The sequence below is a fragment of the Amphiura filiformis genome, chromosome 20 (genome assembly GCF_039555335.1).
Source record: "Amphiura filiformis chromosome 20, Afil_fr2py, whole genome shotgun sequence".
NCBI classification, from domain to species: Eukaryota; Metazoa; Echinodermata; class Ophiuroidea; order Amphilepidida; family Amphiuridae; genus Amphiura; species Amphiura filiformis.
This window is the reverse complement of record NC_092647.1, coordinates 8,770,248-8,785,850: the sequence shown is the minus strand read 5'-3', so window position 1 is coordinate 8,785,850 and position 15,603 is coordinate 8,770,248. Positions and strand designations below refer to the sequence as shown.

General features: G+C 36.1%; 1 protein-coding gene across 1 annotated transcript in view; it reads left to right on the top strand.

Annotated features, from left to right (window-relative positions):
- Positions 1 to 10,696: 10,696 nt before the first annotated feature.
- LOC140142709 (uncharacterized) overlaps positions 10,697 to 15,603 on the top strand; it is a 97,760-nt gene continuing 92,853 nt past the window's right edge. The window contains exon 1 of the mRNA XM_072164705.1: positions 10,697 to 10,972. Coding sequence (XP_072020806.1) covers positions 10,884 to 10,972 — 89 coding nt within the window. The 5' untranslated portion in view covers positions 10,697 to 10,883. The remainder of the gene's footprint in view (positions 10,973 to 15,603) is intronic.

Here is a 15,603-nt window from a genome sequence, read left to right as displayed (position 1 = left end):
ACGGGGACCCAACTAAAGGCTGCTAGTCAGGTGTAGGAATGCGTGTATTTGGATTCGTCTATAGACCTGGTGTTAGGCGGCTTTTATTTGCACAATGGGGCGCTCAAAACACCAGGTTGGTGCTAGCGGGGACCCGAAAATGGCCGACCAAATCCTGACCATGACTTGGCTCGTTGAATTCGTCTATACCTTTGTACAGGAGCCAACCGCGTTGTTAATCCGTGATGAATCCACAGTTCAGTAGCGTATGCGCGAACGCAAGGTTACTCGTACGCGTTAAGCTGAATTTATACTCGATCGCCGAGCGATGCGATTAATCGCTTTTGAAAAAGCGATTTGCAATCGCCGAGCGCGTAAAATTCGCCATGCCTGGAACATATGCATAAACATAAACTCTCTTATGTTGGCGGTAGCAGCTAAAGCTGAATTTATACTCAATCGCTTTTGCAGAAAAGCGATTTTCACGCATGCTCAATGTTTACTTACATTTCCAGAGCGTCAAGCCGATCAATCGATTCCAATCGCGGAGGCAAAAATGACGTCGCTTTTGCAAGTTGAAGAAATCTCAACTTCCCAGCGATATCGCTTGAGGGGCGCAACACTAAATAAGCGTCCCATAGGATAACGTGTGATTTTGGCCTACTTCGAGCGCCATTCCTGGCGTCCCTGCAATACTTGGCAAAATAAATTTGGTATCAAATTAAAGCTCTGTTTCTGTAGATTCCAAAACTTTTGTCGGCATATATCGATGACCGTTGACTTTTTCGCTATTTCGCGGTGCAAAAAATATGGCCTAAAAATATACTAAATTCACCACTCACATTTCAAAATCGGAAGTTGTCTTCATCCGCCACAGAGAATTGCTTTTGAGATAAAATGTCCGGTTTTTTCTGCATGTTATCATTGAAGACACTTGTCGAATTCATATGAGCTGATATTGAGTGATTTAAAGTGAACATGTCGGTAGATATGGTCGCTACAATCTCATATCACTATGGACTATATTAGCGGAATTTCGTTCTTACATAAAATGCGTAGTGATTTAGTGTTGCGCCCCCTTATAAGGATTTAAAAGTTTTCAAAATCCACATTTGTCACTTATTAATTAAATTAGAGAAAATTTGTAGCTCAACACCGAAAATTTCATGTCTCTGCGACATTTCGTTCAAGAGATATGTTGTTTTAAAGATCAGTGCCGAAACGCGGAAAATCGAATATTTCGACTTTTCCTCCAATATGCGAGAGTTTGCACAAAACTCACTAAAACTAGTGACAGACAACAATTTAAGCACGTCTTTGAACCAAGTTTAATTTCTTTTCTAGATTATCTGTCTTGCCATTTTGTTTTGGAAAGCACTTGTTAATGAGTGTGAAGTACAAACACCCCCCTGTTTCAGTAGTAACAATTATGATCTTTTTGTATAGGCCTACTGAATATGCAGCAAAACGGCTTCATGCAGATTAACAATGCCTATTAAGGAGGCACACAGGGTCACTAATTATCCATTATTATTCACCTCATAACTCGAAAACTATTTATGTAAAGTATATAAAAGTATACATTTTTTGAATGGAAATGAGCTCATGAATCCATTTAAAATGTCAGTTTTGGGTCAAAAACTACAATTTTCGAAAAAATCCAAAAAAACAGATTTTTGGACCAAAAATGTTTGGTCCGCCATAAAAAAATTATTTGAAAATCAAAAACTGTAAAACATGAATTTTATTAATTTAGACAAATAAATCTAGAAAGTGTTTTTTTATTTTTTCGCAATTTTGCTTAGTTTTTAAAATATAGGCAAAAAATCAGTAAAAACGTGTGACCCGTGTTCAAATTTTTGAATCATGGGTGATAAAAAAAGTTCTAGGACCTAATTTAAAAAAATTAAAAAACACTATCTAGATTTTAGCCATATCTAAACGTTTGACTTAAAAACTTACCTCAGTGATGCTTCATTTAGACGCTATGGCGGACCAAAAATGGTTAAAAGTGGTCAAAAGTGAACTTGCCGAAAATCGCGATTTAGAAAAATACAGCGGATTTTAGGTCCATTTTGAAGATTATTCCATAAAGATATAATCCGGTGACTTGTGACGTTTGGTCAAGTTAGAAAATGAGAAGGGCGTCCAACTGCAGCAGATTGGCATTTTTTGGTGATTTAGAAGGTAAAAATACAATATGACAAAATTATCCGTGCACATTCGGCAGATGTTTATCCACATGGTGCAGCCATTTTATTTACTGCAGTCTTGTTTCCATGGTGCAGCAGAGCTTCCGGCTAGGTCGCGGCGTCGCGTCGGCGTTTGAGGAGCGACAGGGCGCGCGGACAGACAGACAGGTTACGCGAATAAGTTGCACAGTGCATGGTCGTGTTGCCGCGAACGAAACCATGATTATTTAAGCACAATTTTGTCCTGTTCCGTATAAAAAAAAGATCATGCTCTGTATCAAAATTTGCGGACACCAGAACATTAAAATTAGCATAGAATAACTGACAAGCAATTATTTTAGCAGATATTAATCAGGAAGTTTTATGAATAAATTGAGACATGATTATGATAATTGCGATTTCTGTTTTGTACTAATTTTCATAATATTGCTTTAAAATGCAATGTTTTTAATTTATCGTTTTTGGTGATTTTCTTTCTTTTTTTTTTTTTTGGTGTTGACAAATAGGCCTATTGCATTTTTATGTTCATTGTCCTTTTCTGAACCGCAAACATGATGTTGTTAGGCCCTACTACTCGTTGCTTTTTCTTTTTAGTTGGTGCTTGAGAGGCACCACAGCGGCCCGTCCGGGCCAAAGATAGGCATTTTAACACCCGTTTGAATATAGCTAGGCCTACACCACAGGAATCCCAAGTAAAATTTTAAAGGATTCTGATGTGTCGCATTTATACTCAATAGGCCTATTGGGTTTTTGTTATTGTAGCCTAATTGTTTGTTGTTATCATATTTTATTTTTTTAACTTTTTACGGAATATCAAACACGTACTAAAGTCATAGGCCTATTATAGGTTGTAAAATATTTTGTACCGCATAAAAAGTGAATAAAACTACAACAACAAAAATATAAAAAAACTGTTGTTGTTTTCAATCAAATAAACGTGTAAAAAGTGGGGTAAAAGTTGTAATATGTCTTGAATTAACTTCTTGTAAAACGGACAAAAAGTAGGCCTTTATAGTTAAACGGGCAAAACACGGAGAGGTCACAAGAAAACTAAAAAAAAACACGGACATTTACATAGCCTAACAAAACCGAATTTCAAAAGTAGAAAACGGAACACTTATGGCTTTGAATTATAGATTGTGGTTTATGCAGTAGGCCTATATACCGTATATAGGCATCATGCTATAAAGAGCGTTTTAAAACACTGCATGAAAACATTCACGAAAAATGCTTTAAAGCAGTTTACCTTTTAAAGTATGCAGAAAACATTATAAACGTGAAAGTTGAAAGCCAGACAAACATTGCAAATAAAAAGGCATTCGGCCAAAACATTCGCAAAAAGTGTTGTAAAACCAAAGGCTTTGATCGCAATCATGGTATATGGTAGACCTAATAGGCCTACTAATGGGAATGTAGTTAAAATGGGTTATGAAAAAAGCACGAATTTGCGTTTTCGATTATATTTCTCGTTTGAAATTATTAGGCCTATTTAGCATTAAAACATTCATGAAAATGCTTTCATAAACGCGTGCTCGCTATGCCGATTTCAAATATCGACATTTTTGACTTAGAGTTGTAGGCCTATGCCTAGATGGTCGATATGATGTATTGAATTGTCAACGGTCAATCAGGAGTAGAGAACGTTTGAAAACGAACCTTAAATCCGTGTTTTAATAACACTTTGAAACATTATTCAGGGCCTTAGGTATCTAATATTATTTTTTTTAAATTATAGGCCTACCGGTAGTAGGCTAACTGCTTGCCTATTTTTTATGGACTTCAAAATGAAGACGAGACTGAACGACCGCAGAGGCTCCCGAACCAAGGCTGGGACTGCATTAAATATGTGACCATCCACATCGAAACGCTCGTAAAGTCGGCCCCTGGTCAATTTTGTTTTCTTCCGTGTTTAGAAAATATATATCATAAGCTTTACAATGATATATCATTTGACTTCAAACGATTGCCAGAAGCGGAGTTATGGCTTGTTAAACTTTGCTCCTTCAGTAAAAATGTACATTATTTTGGTGCTTCAATATATCTCTTTTTCTATATTGCTGGTATTAAATATCAAATGGTCATAATTGGCGGTCACTTCAAATCATCCCCAAGTCAACGAGGTTCAGGAATGTCGTCTCATTGTTAAATGTTGGTTAATCCACCACTTGAACAGGATTTAGCCAAAGCAAACAAAGACCAAAGCTATTTACTATAAGTATAAGCTTATTATCCTCTTCAACAATAGGATTAAAGATTCGTTTTTGACTGGACTGAAATGAGAAACTTGTAGGACAATTATTAGGTACATTTTGAATACAAGCTTTATGCCCATTTTGGACTGTAACTCGAAATACAATTTGCCGACTTTACGAGCGGTTTGAGATAGATGGTCACATATAAGCTAATATAATAGGCCTATATTCTTGTCCAACTACACCAACTAATTGGTAAATCAAATAATAACAATGAAATGAAATGAATGAATGAATGAATGAATGAATGAATGAATGAATGAATGAATGAATGAATGAATGAAATAACAAAACAAATTTTTAAACATAAAATAATAAGCCTAATGATGTACTATACGGGCTAAGTCTAGCCTACTAGCAAAATATTTAGGGCCTACGTTTTCTATCGTATCTACCAGATTGCGTCATCATTACAGGGCTTCTTACGGGTAACTACTTCTTACAGATAAATTTCATCTTTTCACTTTTCAAAACAAAAACAAAATTCACTATTATGTTCATATAAAAAAAAAACCTAAAATTTATACCACTATATCAGCACTTTTTTGGCGAAATTTATCGAGTAGGCCTACTGATTCTGGGACGGGGACGGGGACGGTGGTGGTCTGTCGGCCCGCAGTTTCGCAATGCAATGGTGCAAGCTTTACATACCTTGGAAGAGATCAATACGATAAAATACGGTAGTGATCGCGATTGGCGACTCCAGCGCCTCAATCAGTAATCACCTCGCCCATCTTTACCATGTGTGCGTGTCTTTGCTAGCTGTACGCCGCAGTACGCGTTACGAGAACGCGATCTATTGCGGGAAAACAATGATTTATTTGCTTTTGCATTTTGACGAATTTTGAAAGAAAAAGGGTCTTTAAAATAGCTTTTCTTATGGTTCAAATTTTAAGATTTCTTTAAAATCTATTAATGACAAGATAAAATACGGTTTGAAGATGACATTAGTGATGAAAACTCAATTTTGGCCATGTAACACTTCAGTGATCCTGTGTGCATCCTTAACTTTAAAACCCATTTTTGAGCCTTTTTTTTTTTATTTGGATACAATTTCTAGACTTTGCAGGCGCCTGCTCGGCCAATAAAGCATTTTTCCCAATTATAATTCATCAGGGTGACTTTTCGTAATTCTTGTTTATCATCATGATTGAAATAGAACACATTTCATGACGCGCATTTCTTATTTTACGCGAAGAATGTAAAAAGAACGCGTTCATAATGACGGCCGTTACAAGGATTTAAAAGTTTTCAAAATCCACATTTGTCACTTATTAATTAAATTAGAGAAAATTTGTAGCTCAACACCGAAAATTTCATGTCTCTGCGACATTTCGTTCAAGAGATATGTTGTTTTAAAGATCAGTGCCGAAACGCGGAAAATCGAATATTTCGACTTTTCCTCCAATATGCGAGAGTTTGCACAAAACTCACTAAAACTATATACAGACAACAATTTAAGCACGTCTTTGAACCAAGTTTAATTTCTTTTCTAGATTATCTGTCTTGCCATTTTGTTTTGGAAAGCACTTGTTAATGAGTGTGAAGTACAAACACCCCCTGTTTCAGTAGTAACAATTATGATCTTTTGTATAGGCCTACTGAATATGCAGCAAAACGGCTTCATGCAGATTAACAATGCCTATTAACTTTAAAACCCATTTTTGAGCCTTTTTGTAGTTATTTTGATACAATTTCTAGACTTTGCAGGCGCCTGCTCGGCCAATAAAGCATTTTTCCCAATTATAATTCATCAGGGTGACTTTTCGTAATTCTTGTTTATCATCATGATTGAAATAGAACACATTTCATGACGCGCATTTCTTATTTTACGCGAAGAATGTAAAAAGAACGCGTTCATAATGACGGCCGTTACAAGGGGCGCAACACTAAATAAGCGTCCCATAGGATAACGTGTGATTTTGGCCTACTTCGAGCGCCATTCCTGGTGTCCCTGCAATACTTGGCAAAATAAATTTGGTATCAAATTAAAGCTCTGTTTCTGTAGATTCCAAAACTTTTGTCGGCATATATCGATGACCGTTGACTTTTTTCGCTATTTCGCGGTGCAAAAAATATGGCCTAAAAATATACTAAATTCACCACTCACATTTCAAAATCGGAAGTTGTCTTCATCCGCCACAGAGAATTGCTTTTGAGATAAAATGTCCGGTTTTTTCTGCATGTTATCATTGAAGACACTTGTCGAATTCATATGAGCTGATATTGAGTGATTTAAAGTGAACATGTCGGTAGATATGGTCGCTACAATCTCATACTCACAATGGACTATATTAGCCGAATTTCGTTCTTACATAAAATGCGTAGTGATTTAGTGTTGCGCCCCCTTGACACGTGAATGCGTCAACCAATCATATACAACCAACTGGATCTTTATTTTGCTAATTAATTTACCTTTCTCGATTTTTAACTTTTGATGATGAATTAATTCAAAGCAATAATTATTGACAGCAACTGATGTTTTAAAAATGTATTTTGTGGCATTTAGAATATTTTAATTGTCGTCTGCAATCGCTATCGCCATGATAAGTATAAATGCAAATGCGACGGGCGATGCATCGCAAAATTCGGCGATTGCAAATCGCTTTTTCAAAAGCGATTAATCGCATCGCTCGGCGATCGAGTATAAATTCGGCTTAAATGTTACCGCATTAAGCTGAATTTATACTCGATCGCCGAGCGATGCGATTAATCGCTTTTGAAAAAGCGATTTGCAATCGCCGAATTTTGCGATGCATCGCCCGTCGCTTTTGCATTTATTATCACGGCGATAGCGATTGCAGACGACAATTAAAATATTCTAAATGCCACAAAATACATTTTTAAAACATCAGTTGCTGTCAATAATTATTGCTTTGAATTAATTCATCACCAAAAGTTAAAAATCGAGAAAGGTAAATTAATTAGCAAAACAATAGATCCAGATGGTTGTATATGATTGGTTGACGCATTCACGTGTCAAGCGATATCGCTGGGAAGTTGAGATTTCTTCAACTTGCAAAAGCGACATCGTTTTTGCCTCCGCGATTGGAATCGATTGATCGGCTTGACGCTCTGAAAATGTAAGTAAACATTGAGCATGCGTGAAAATCGCTTTTCTGCAAAACGATCGAGTATAAAAAATTCAGCTTTATTCTTTAGTTTTATTGCTGATATCAACAGAGAAATACCGCAATCTTCTTGTAAGGTTGAGTGGCAATGACAAACGGACATTCCGAATGAAAGAATCATGTGAATTATACATCTTTAGCTTGTTTCGTTGTTGAAAGGATTCAATCATGTTTCCATCACTGATTAACAACTCGCGTCCGGCGTGTCTGCGTGGTAAACCACACAGACGACGCGGCCGCATCGTTGTTAATTGGTGATGAACAACGGTGAAACATGAAACATTCATCAATCTAATCCCTAAATGTTGAAACTAATGCCCTGACATACTTATTTGACGGACGAATCGACGTTACAACTGAAACCTTCAGCTGGTTGTGATGAAATGCCATCTCTACCGGATCACAGGTTAAAAACTGAAGCTTTCAGGACCAACATCGATTCGTTCGTCAAATAGTTTATGTCCTGTGGACCAGATTTTAATTTAAATCGTAATGTTCCATGAAATAAAATAAAGTGATGTACATATCTAAAGAATTGCATTTTGCTGTAATATTTTTGAAAATACAATACGAAAACAAACGTATTCATTTCACGATTACAATATTCTTATTTGTGTAAGATGTTGATTATTCTGAGAAACCCAATATGCTTGTTACAACGGAGACAATGTTTCCATCCGTATATGTGTGCATTTGAGTGACGTCAAATTAATACAATGCGTACTATAATCTGAGACAGAATTTAAAAGACTAAATCGCGCCTGACGTCACTGTTAATCAAACGCCCCTTGTTCATGTTGTTTGGTAAGTAGTGCTTAATAAAGGAAAGGCTGATATATCTGATGCCTTCAGCAGAGAAAAGGTATTGCAGAACTGGCAAAAATGACGGTGCCTTTACACTCATAGAAATGACTTGTTCGCCTTGTTGGCGCAATTCAAAAGGAGTAAGTTTGGACAACTCAAAAATAGTGTAAAAGTTGCCAAAACAAAATTCATTTTAGTTATCCGAACTTAAAAAATGCTGAAAAAGCACAAAAAGTTCCGTCAACTAATCAACTTTGTTGGCATTACTTAAAAACTTGATGTAAGTCGTTGCGTCAACTTTTTAAGTAATGCCAATTTCTGAATTCAAGTTCAAGGAACTTAGAAAAATAAACAAGGTTCAAAGAACCAATTCGTTGAGTTATTGTAACTCAACATGTAAGTTGATGTTACTCGTTCATATTAAGTTACTGGTACTTATATTGTTTTGAGTTATTCCAATTTGGTACTTTGTTACTTAATTCACGTAATTGGATCATTTTCTGCACAATTAGCAGTATTCAAATATTTATTTTTGTAATCAGTGCAAAATTGTGTATACTATTATAGCACACCTCTAGAAAATTATGCTAACCTAGATTCATTTTCTGAGTTGTAACAACTCAATAAAGTAAGTGCAAATGAGTGCGACCAACATAATGATATCGAGTCAGCGTTACTCAAAATTGTACGCGTTGGCATTGCTCGGAAAGTTGACGCAACGACTTACATCAACTTACTGAGTAATGCCAACGAACAATTTCTATGAGTGTACAAGGCAAAATACTACTTTCCTTTAGGCATTGATGATATGGGACTTACCTTCTGCGAGAGTTGGAAAACTAACCACAATGCACGCTGTTTTGTGGTTAGAAACTCAAATATCACGACAACTGGTAAACAAATCGTTTCTGAGTTTGATTGACAGGTGACGTCAGTCGCAAACTGGTCTTTTTAATTGCGATGTTCCATGCGTCTTGTACGGCGTTTATAAATACGTGCGTACATATCGCTAGTTTTGGTTCCAATCTGGATTGTGCTCCCTTTTCACGAAGGACGCACATCACCAAATCACTCCGCGCGCGAGTAATGTGGATGAGTTCCGGGAAAATCAAAATATTTTTTGAGATATTTTGGGCCTTTCTGTGGACTTAAATAAAAGTTTGAGACACAAACATGATCTTGAATTGCTAAAAAAATGCATAACGCAATTTATGCAAAATAAGTAGGCCCTGGGCATGAACCGCGTGACGCCGTACAAAACTGTCAAAGTCCTCCGTGCGTTACTCTGTGCGTGTGTATTAAAGATGCAGATCTTGATCTCTTTTTATACGGCCGATTTCATACGCTTTTCAATTGACAATCTGTAGGATATCTGTAGGGGCAAAATGAGTGGAAAAAACCACCGGAATTTTGCAAATTTTTCATTAAAAAGAAATGTCAGAAGCAATCGCGGTTAGACATTCGATATACCGAGTGTTTATAGGCCTACATACCCGTATGGTTTTACTACCAGCGAGTTCACACTTTGACATGGTTCCCCCTATTAATGTTTTCTATCGATGCCATGACTACGGTATATGTTTAATGGTCGGCAATAATTCCCAAGAATATGCAGATTAGATCCGCATTTCGTTCTTCCCGTGTATTTTGGTCCTATGCATTTAATAAATACAGTGTGTACATGTAACAATTTGTTGGGAGTGGCATTTCTTTTCCTTGCTGTTTTCTTCGTTCTGTTTCTTTCTTGATTTCTCTTCATACATGCCAGCATGCTTATTAGGTCCCATCAGGACCCAAGTGTGTGTCCACCCGGAACGACTGGTCAAACAAACAAACAAACAAATAAACAACAAATATCGTTTTCTTTAAGCTGCAATTTGTCACTTGCAGGATGACAAACATCGGTGGCTCTTAGCAGATTCAAAAGTAAACAAATCACATGATGGTTGGTATTTGTCACGTTTACTTTACAACTAGGATGAGGCTAACCTGAAAAAGGTCACTATGAGACCCCTTAATATCAAAGAAAATAGTATCTTAATGTGGGTTCAAGAGAAATTATAATTCACTCGTGAATAAAAAGGTTACATGAGACCCCTATCAAAGAAAATAGTCTCTTAATAATAGTTAACCTCGTGGGGGCATGACATCATTCTCCTATAGGGGCGATTGCCAAACATCAGTATGATTATCATATCCTCCAGGTTCCTTGTCGAAAACAAAGCTTCGTCACAGACAATATTCCCAAATGCAAAATGATCCAGGATATGATAATGAAACCAGCTAAAAAGTTAGCGAAGTACATGGTGATTTGGGAGTTGCCATGCTGTGATTAGGATAAGCCTATTTACCAAACGGTACTCAGTTCTCGACACACAACATGCACAATGGGTCCGCATTGACGGCCTTCTTTGGACCCAGTACCCGGATTTCTATTTTTTTTAGAACACCAACCCCGGACTTCTAAAATTAGACACTAATATTTTGAATTCTGAGTTGCCCACTAATACTTTATTTTTGGAATCATGGAAAACGGAATATTGGTGATTTTATTGATGCTGTTCATTCTTTTAGTCAATGCTTCGGGACTTCAAGTAAAGGCTTCTGGATGCAAGTAAGTATTGCAATCATTACGTCTTGTTTATTTGTTTTTATTATGCAATGTTTATATTTATTTGTGTGTATCACACTCTAAGTTTATGGTGGGTTTTTCTTCTCCACTTTCAAGATAAAATTAAGTTTAACTTATTTTCTCCGATATCTTTGTAAATGAACCACGGGTGGGTTCATGTTTAATGAATCGTTTATCTTACTCTGGAAAAGTTGTTCGAGTGACACTGTCGAACTAAAACGGTCAGATAAACACGTTATATTGAGTGTTCTATTCTGGTAAGAATAAGTAATTAGTTAACACAATGTTCAATCTCAACAATACTGTTTATTACTTAAAGTGAAATCTCAGATGACAAATCCATATTTATCACAATATCAGATATTTTTTTCCTAGTTTTGCATAATTGAATTCTGTAACTTGATAACAGGTTACAATCACGAGGTGAACAAACCGAGTCATGACATCAGTAGCATAATTCACTCTGGTCTGTGATAAAATATCTATCAAATGTTCATGTACGTTAAACTTTTGCTTAAAATACCTAAATTTAGACACTACTATGGCGTCTAGCACACGTCTTCAAGTCAAGCAAAACTTGAATATTCTGATATTTAAAACACCCTGCTTGCAATCATTGTGGCACCAAGCCAATGTACAATGATGTATGCAAGAAGAGACAGCATTTATCCGTACACTTGTTACTCATCATAACCCTTAATATTGCCAATTAAGTGACACAAAATAGGAAAACCCAATTATAAATACTTAAAAAGATTCAGTATTAAATCAAATCTGTAATATTAGGTATACCAAGCAAACACAAAATGTTTTACAGAAAACGTTTAAATGTCGGGTTATATAAAGGGTATAAAAACGTTTTAATAACATTCCAAAAACATTTTTGAAAACTTGATACAAAACATTCTAAATAGAATGTTATTTTGAGATTGAAAAAATATTTTGCGATAAATGTTTGCCCAAAATATTTGCAATAACGTTTTAAAAACGCTTTCATGACCTTTATATAACTCGACATTTAAATGTTAATATTAAAACGTTTGAAAAAACATCTTAAGAACATTTCTGATGTTCCTTTTAAAACAACATCCATCTGGAATCTACCAGCTTATGGTTACCACGGTTACATGGAATGGGAGAGTTACATAAGTTGCCCCACACAATTGCAACATTTTTACTGATACATTGAAATGTTTGTGACGTGTACCCTTAATACTCTGGGGATCTACCTATCTTACTTTATATTGTGTGGAAATCAAAGCCCAAACAGCAACTCTCCTCGTTCCAATACTGTAGTTGGATTGTGGGGTTATAGCAATTATATAGTTTTATAGTTTAATCTAAAGTTCATTTTTAATTGACACCATACTAAAATGAAACAATCTTATACAGACTTAGGCGACTTTGCCATTTACTTTTAATTTCCCCCGTATATTAACATGATAAAAAAAATATAAACGCTTATGACCTCTTAGCGCATGATCTTACATTGTCTAGTCCAATTAGACCGGTCTAACTTTTCTAAACGCGCCGAGATATTAATTAACACCCCAAAGCCTACTTGACAAAAGTATTTTTGTTCACGGCAGTTCCCCCACTTGAACCCCGACTTGAACCCATATCTCATATGCACAGTTTATCCTTTACATACACTGTGTCTTGAATAACTATTGTAGCCCATCAACCTTGTGATTATGAGGCTAGGAAATAATTCCTAATGCCTCATACCCAGGTTTGTATCCCTTTATAAATCCGGCCCCATATGACAAGGACTTTTTAGCACATCTTATCTTGTATTGAGACAATGGCAGCCAGGACTATTTTTTTGCCTTTTTTCTAAGCATGTTTACTATTGGATTGAGCCATCACATGATTATAATAGGCTTTACTGATTGGTGGGTAAGGTCAATGCTATTGTTTATTTTGTGATAAGGCTGAGCATATTACTGCATATATGAAAAATACACTGCTATTTTGATACAGGCGATTTACTCAATTCCTTCCAACTGACAAAACTTAATTCCTGTTATCTACCCAGTATAAATGTTTGCATATCTTAATTGAATCCCAAATAATTATTGGGCCAAGGTTATTATCTGCATGGTATATTAATTGAATTTCAATAAGCCTATGATAGTGATAATGAGTTTCTTGCTGGCTGGATGGAGAGAGGATGTAGGAGTCATTATGCCTCAAATCACTAATTTATTGTAAGATCAGTGCAGAGTAGGTTAGATATGAAAATGGAAGAACAATTTCTATACACCTGATCCGTGAAATGTGTCTTTTTGAAAGACTCTACTTGTTAGAATAGATGTGCATAGTGATTATTGACAATCCGTTCACAAAATGAAGTTTTTATGATCTATATAGTATTTGACATTAAATTCTACTTATCCACAATAACTTGGCAGAAGTACTATACCTCTAGCAATCTATACATCCATGATAATGTGCTTGTAACTAACAGTACACTGTGCAGAAAGACGCATAGTTTTCACCAAGACTTTCTTGCTATGTTTAATAGACAAAACAGACTTAGTGTTCCCTTTTGGCAATATGGCTAAGGAATAGTAGGCTAATATTATAGCAATCATGCATACCCTTAGTTGTGGTGCAATTCAACATATAGGCCTACATTACCCTACTAGCCATAATCATGTGCATGAAACGAATTTTATCTTAATTGACCCAATTATGCTATACACAGCATGACCCGAATGTCGAATCTACTGAACAGGCGTTTGCTTAATGAGGAAACAATCACATCATGATACAGACCACTCACAGCACCCTTAAGTTATTAATTTATTCATTTTAAGCTCATTTATCGCGTGTTTGTTCAATGGTGTATCAATGAAAGTCACGGAGAAGCACCATTCGTCTGTAGGTTGTTTTGGTGAAATTAAATAGGGAGCGGGCCTGGGGGGGGGGCGCTGCTCCAAAAACTGTACTGTACTAAATATTGGTAAATGATCGGAAAGGCAAAAAGACAGAAGTTTGGAGTTATAAATGAGAGTTGACAGGAAGCGCGAAAATGTTGACGGTTAGGTCAAGGTCATCCAAGGTGAGTTTAGATTGTCAGATTTGTAGATCATAATTCTGCGCCAAACTTGTTAAAGGTCATTTGAGGTCGACTAAGTATATATTGTTGTATTGTCATAATGTTCAAGGTCAAGGTCATTTCATGGTAACTGAGTATTGATTGTCATAAAACGTGGCGCATGTAATCACAATTAAGCGTCAAAACCATCAAGGTCAAATCAAGACTAACAGTTACTGATAATAATATAGTTGGATTGTCATGAAACTTGGTTGATATGATCACCATTGGTCGTCTGAATATATAGTTGGATGTGATTTCCATAGAGCCGTTTGTTACAAGTAAGAATGAAATGTAGACCAATTTAGCACACATTTTTCAATACAGCTTTCAATATGAAAATTCTTGAGTATTTGCATATACTTGAATATAAAGGGCATATCTTTCACAGCTCGTCGTCTTCAAGACGCAGTATATGGCCGAGAAATTTGAGTTGATGAATTAATCTTGACTCTGGCCACCAGTGGAGTGGTGTTGGCCAGATTGTAGATGGTTTCATTTGGAATCCGATCCACACGCTTGATGTTTAACATGTAGCACGATGTTGCAAAGGCATTGATCTTGTTTTCCATGTCCTTGGTGATTACCCATGACTCGCACCCGTATGTTTTGGTCACAAAAATCTAAAAACGTAAAAATTAGGCCTACAGCGCCAAATTCGACAGCCGGGACACTTCTATGGATATTCTTGCATCGATATCTCAAAACGTCATCATCCCGGTCACCGTGGCATTGGTCAGTTGGATAGGATTGTTTATTCTTTCGGATCAGAACCTATAAGAAAACACTTCCGTAAGGAATTTCTGTAATTATTATCGTAATTAGCCTAATTGATTAAAAACCAATAATATCTGTTATCGAACAGATTCAGATATTAAAGTACCCGTGAATTATTTTTGAGTCATTCTATCAAAACTTTAAACCCCAATCAACGTTACCAACATGTGCCATCTGAAATTACCCATCACAACAAATATCAGCCAACACCGATCCTTTCTATCAATCTGGCATCCTTGGATATGACAATGTCTCCACTGAATGCCGGCACATATCCTAATATTGATTCACCTCTCAGTCAAACGGCTTCTTAGGGAACGTTTGGTTCGTTTGGTTGGTCAATGACATTTTCAATACGAATGGGCAACTTAAATTATGCTTGTTTATAATTTGTTTTCAAAAAATGTGACCTGCTTCCCTTTGAAAATTAATTCCATAACGAGTGCTTTGAACTCATGACTTATTTTATTCTAATCGTACTGAATCATTCACGGAAACTGCAGTAAGAAGAATTTCGTTTTATTTCTAGACAAAGGAAATGATTTACCTCGAAAACAATGGGTAGACACCTGCATGGTTTGGCAGATTTTTAAAAGACCATTCCCAAAGCCCATCGCATCATTTTCTAATGATTATGATTGTCAACTCCGGGTGTCAACTTGCAGCGTTTTTACAGTTGTTAACAAAAGTGATACTTTGATAACTCTTTGAAAGTTTTCATTTTTTCGCAAGC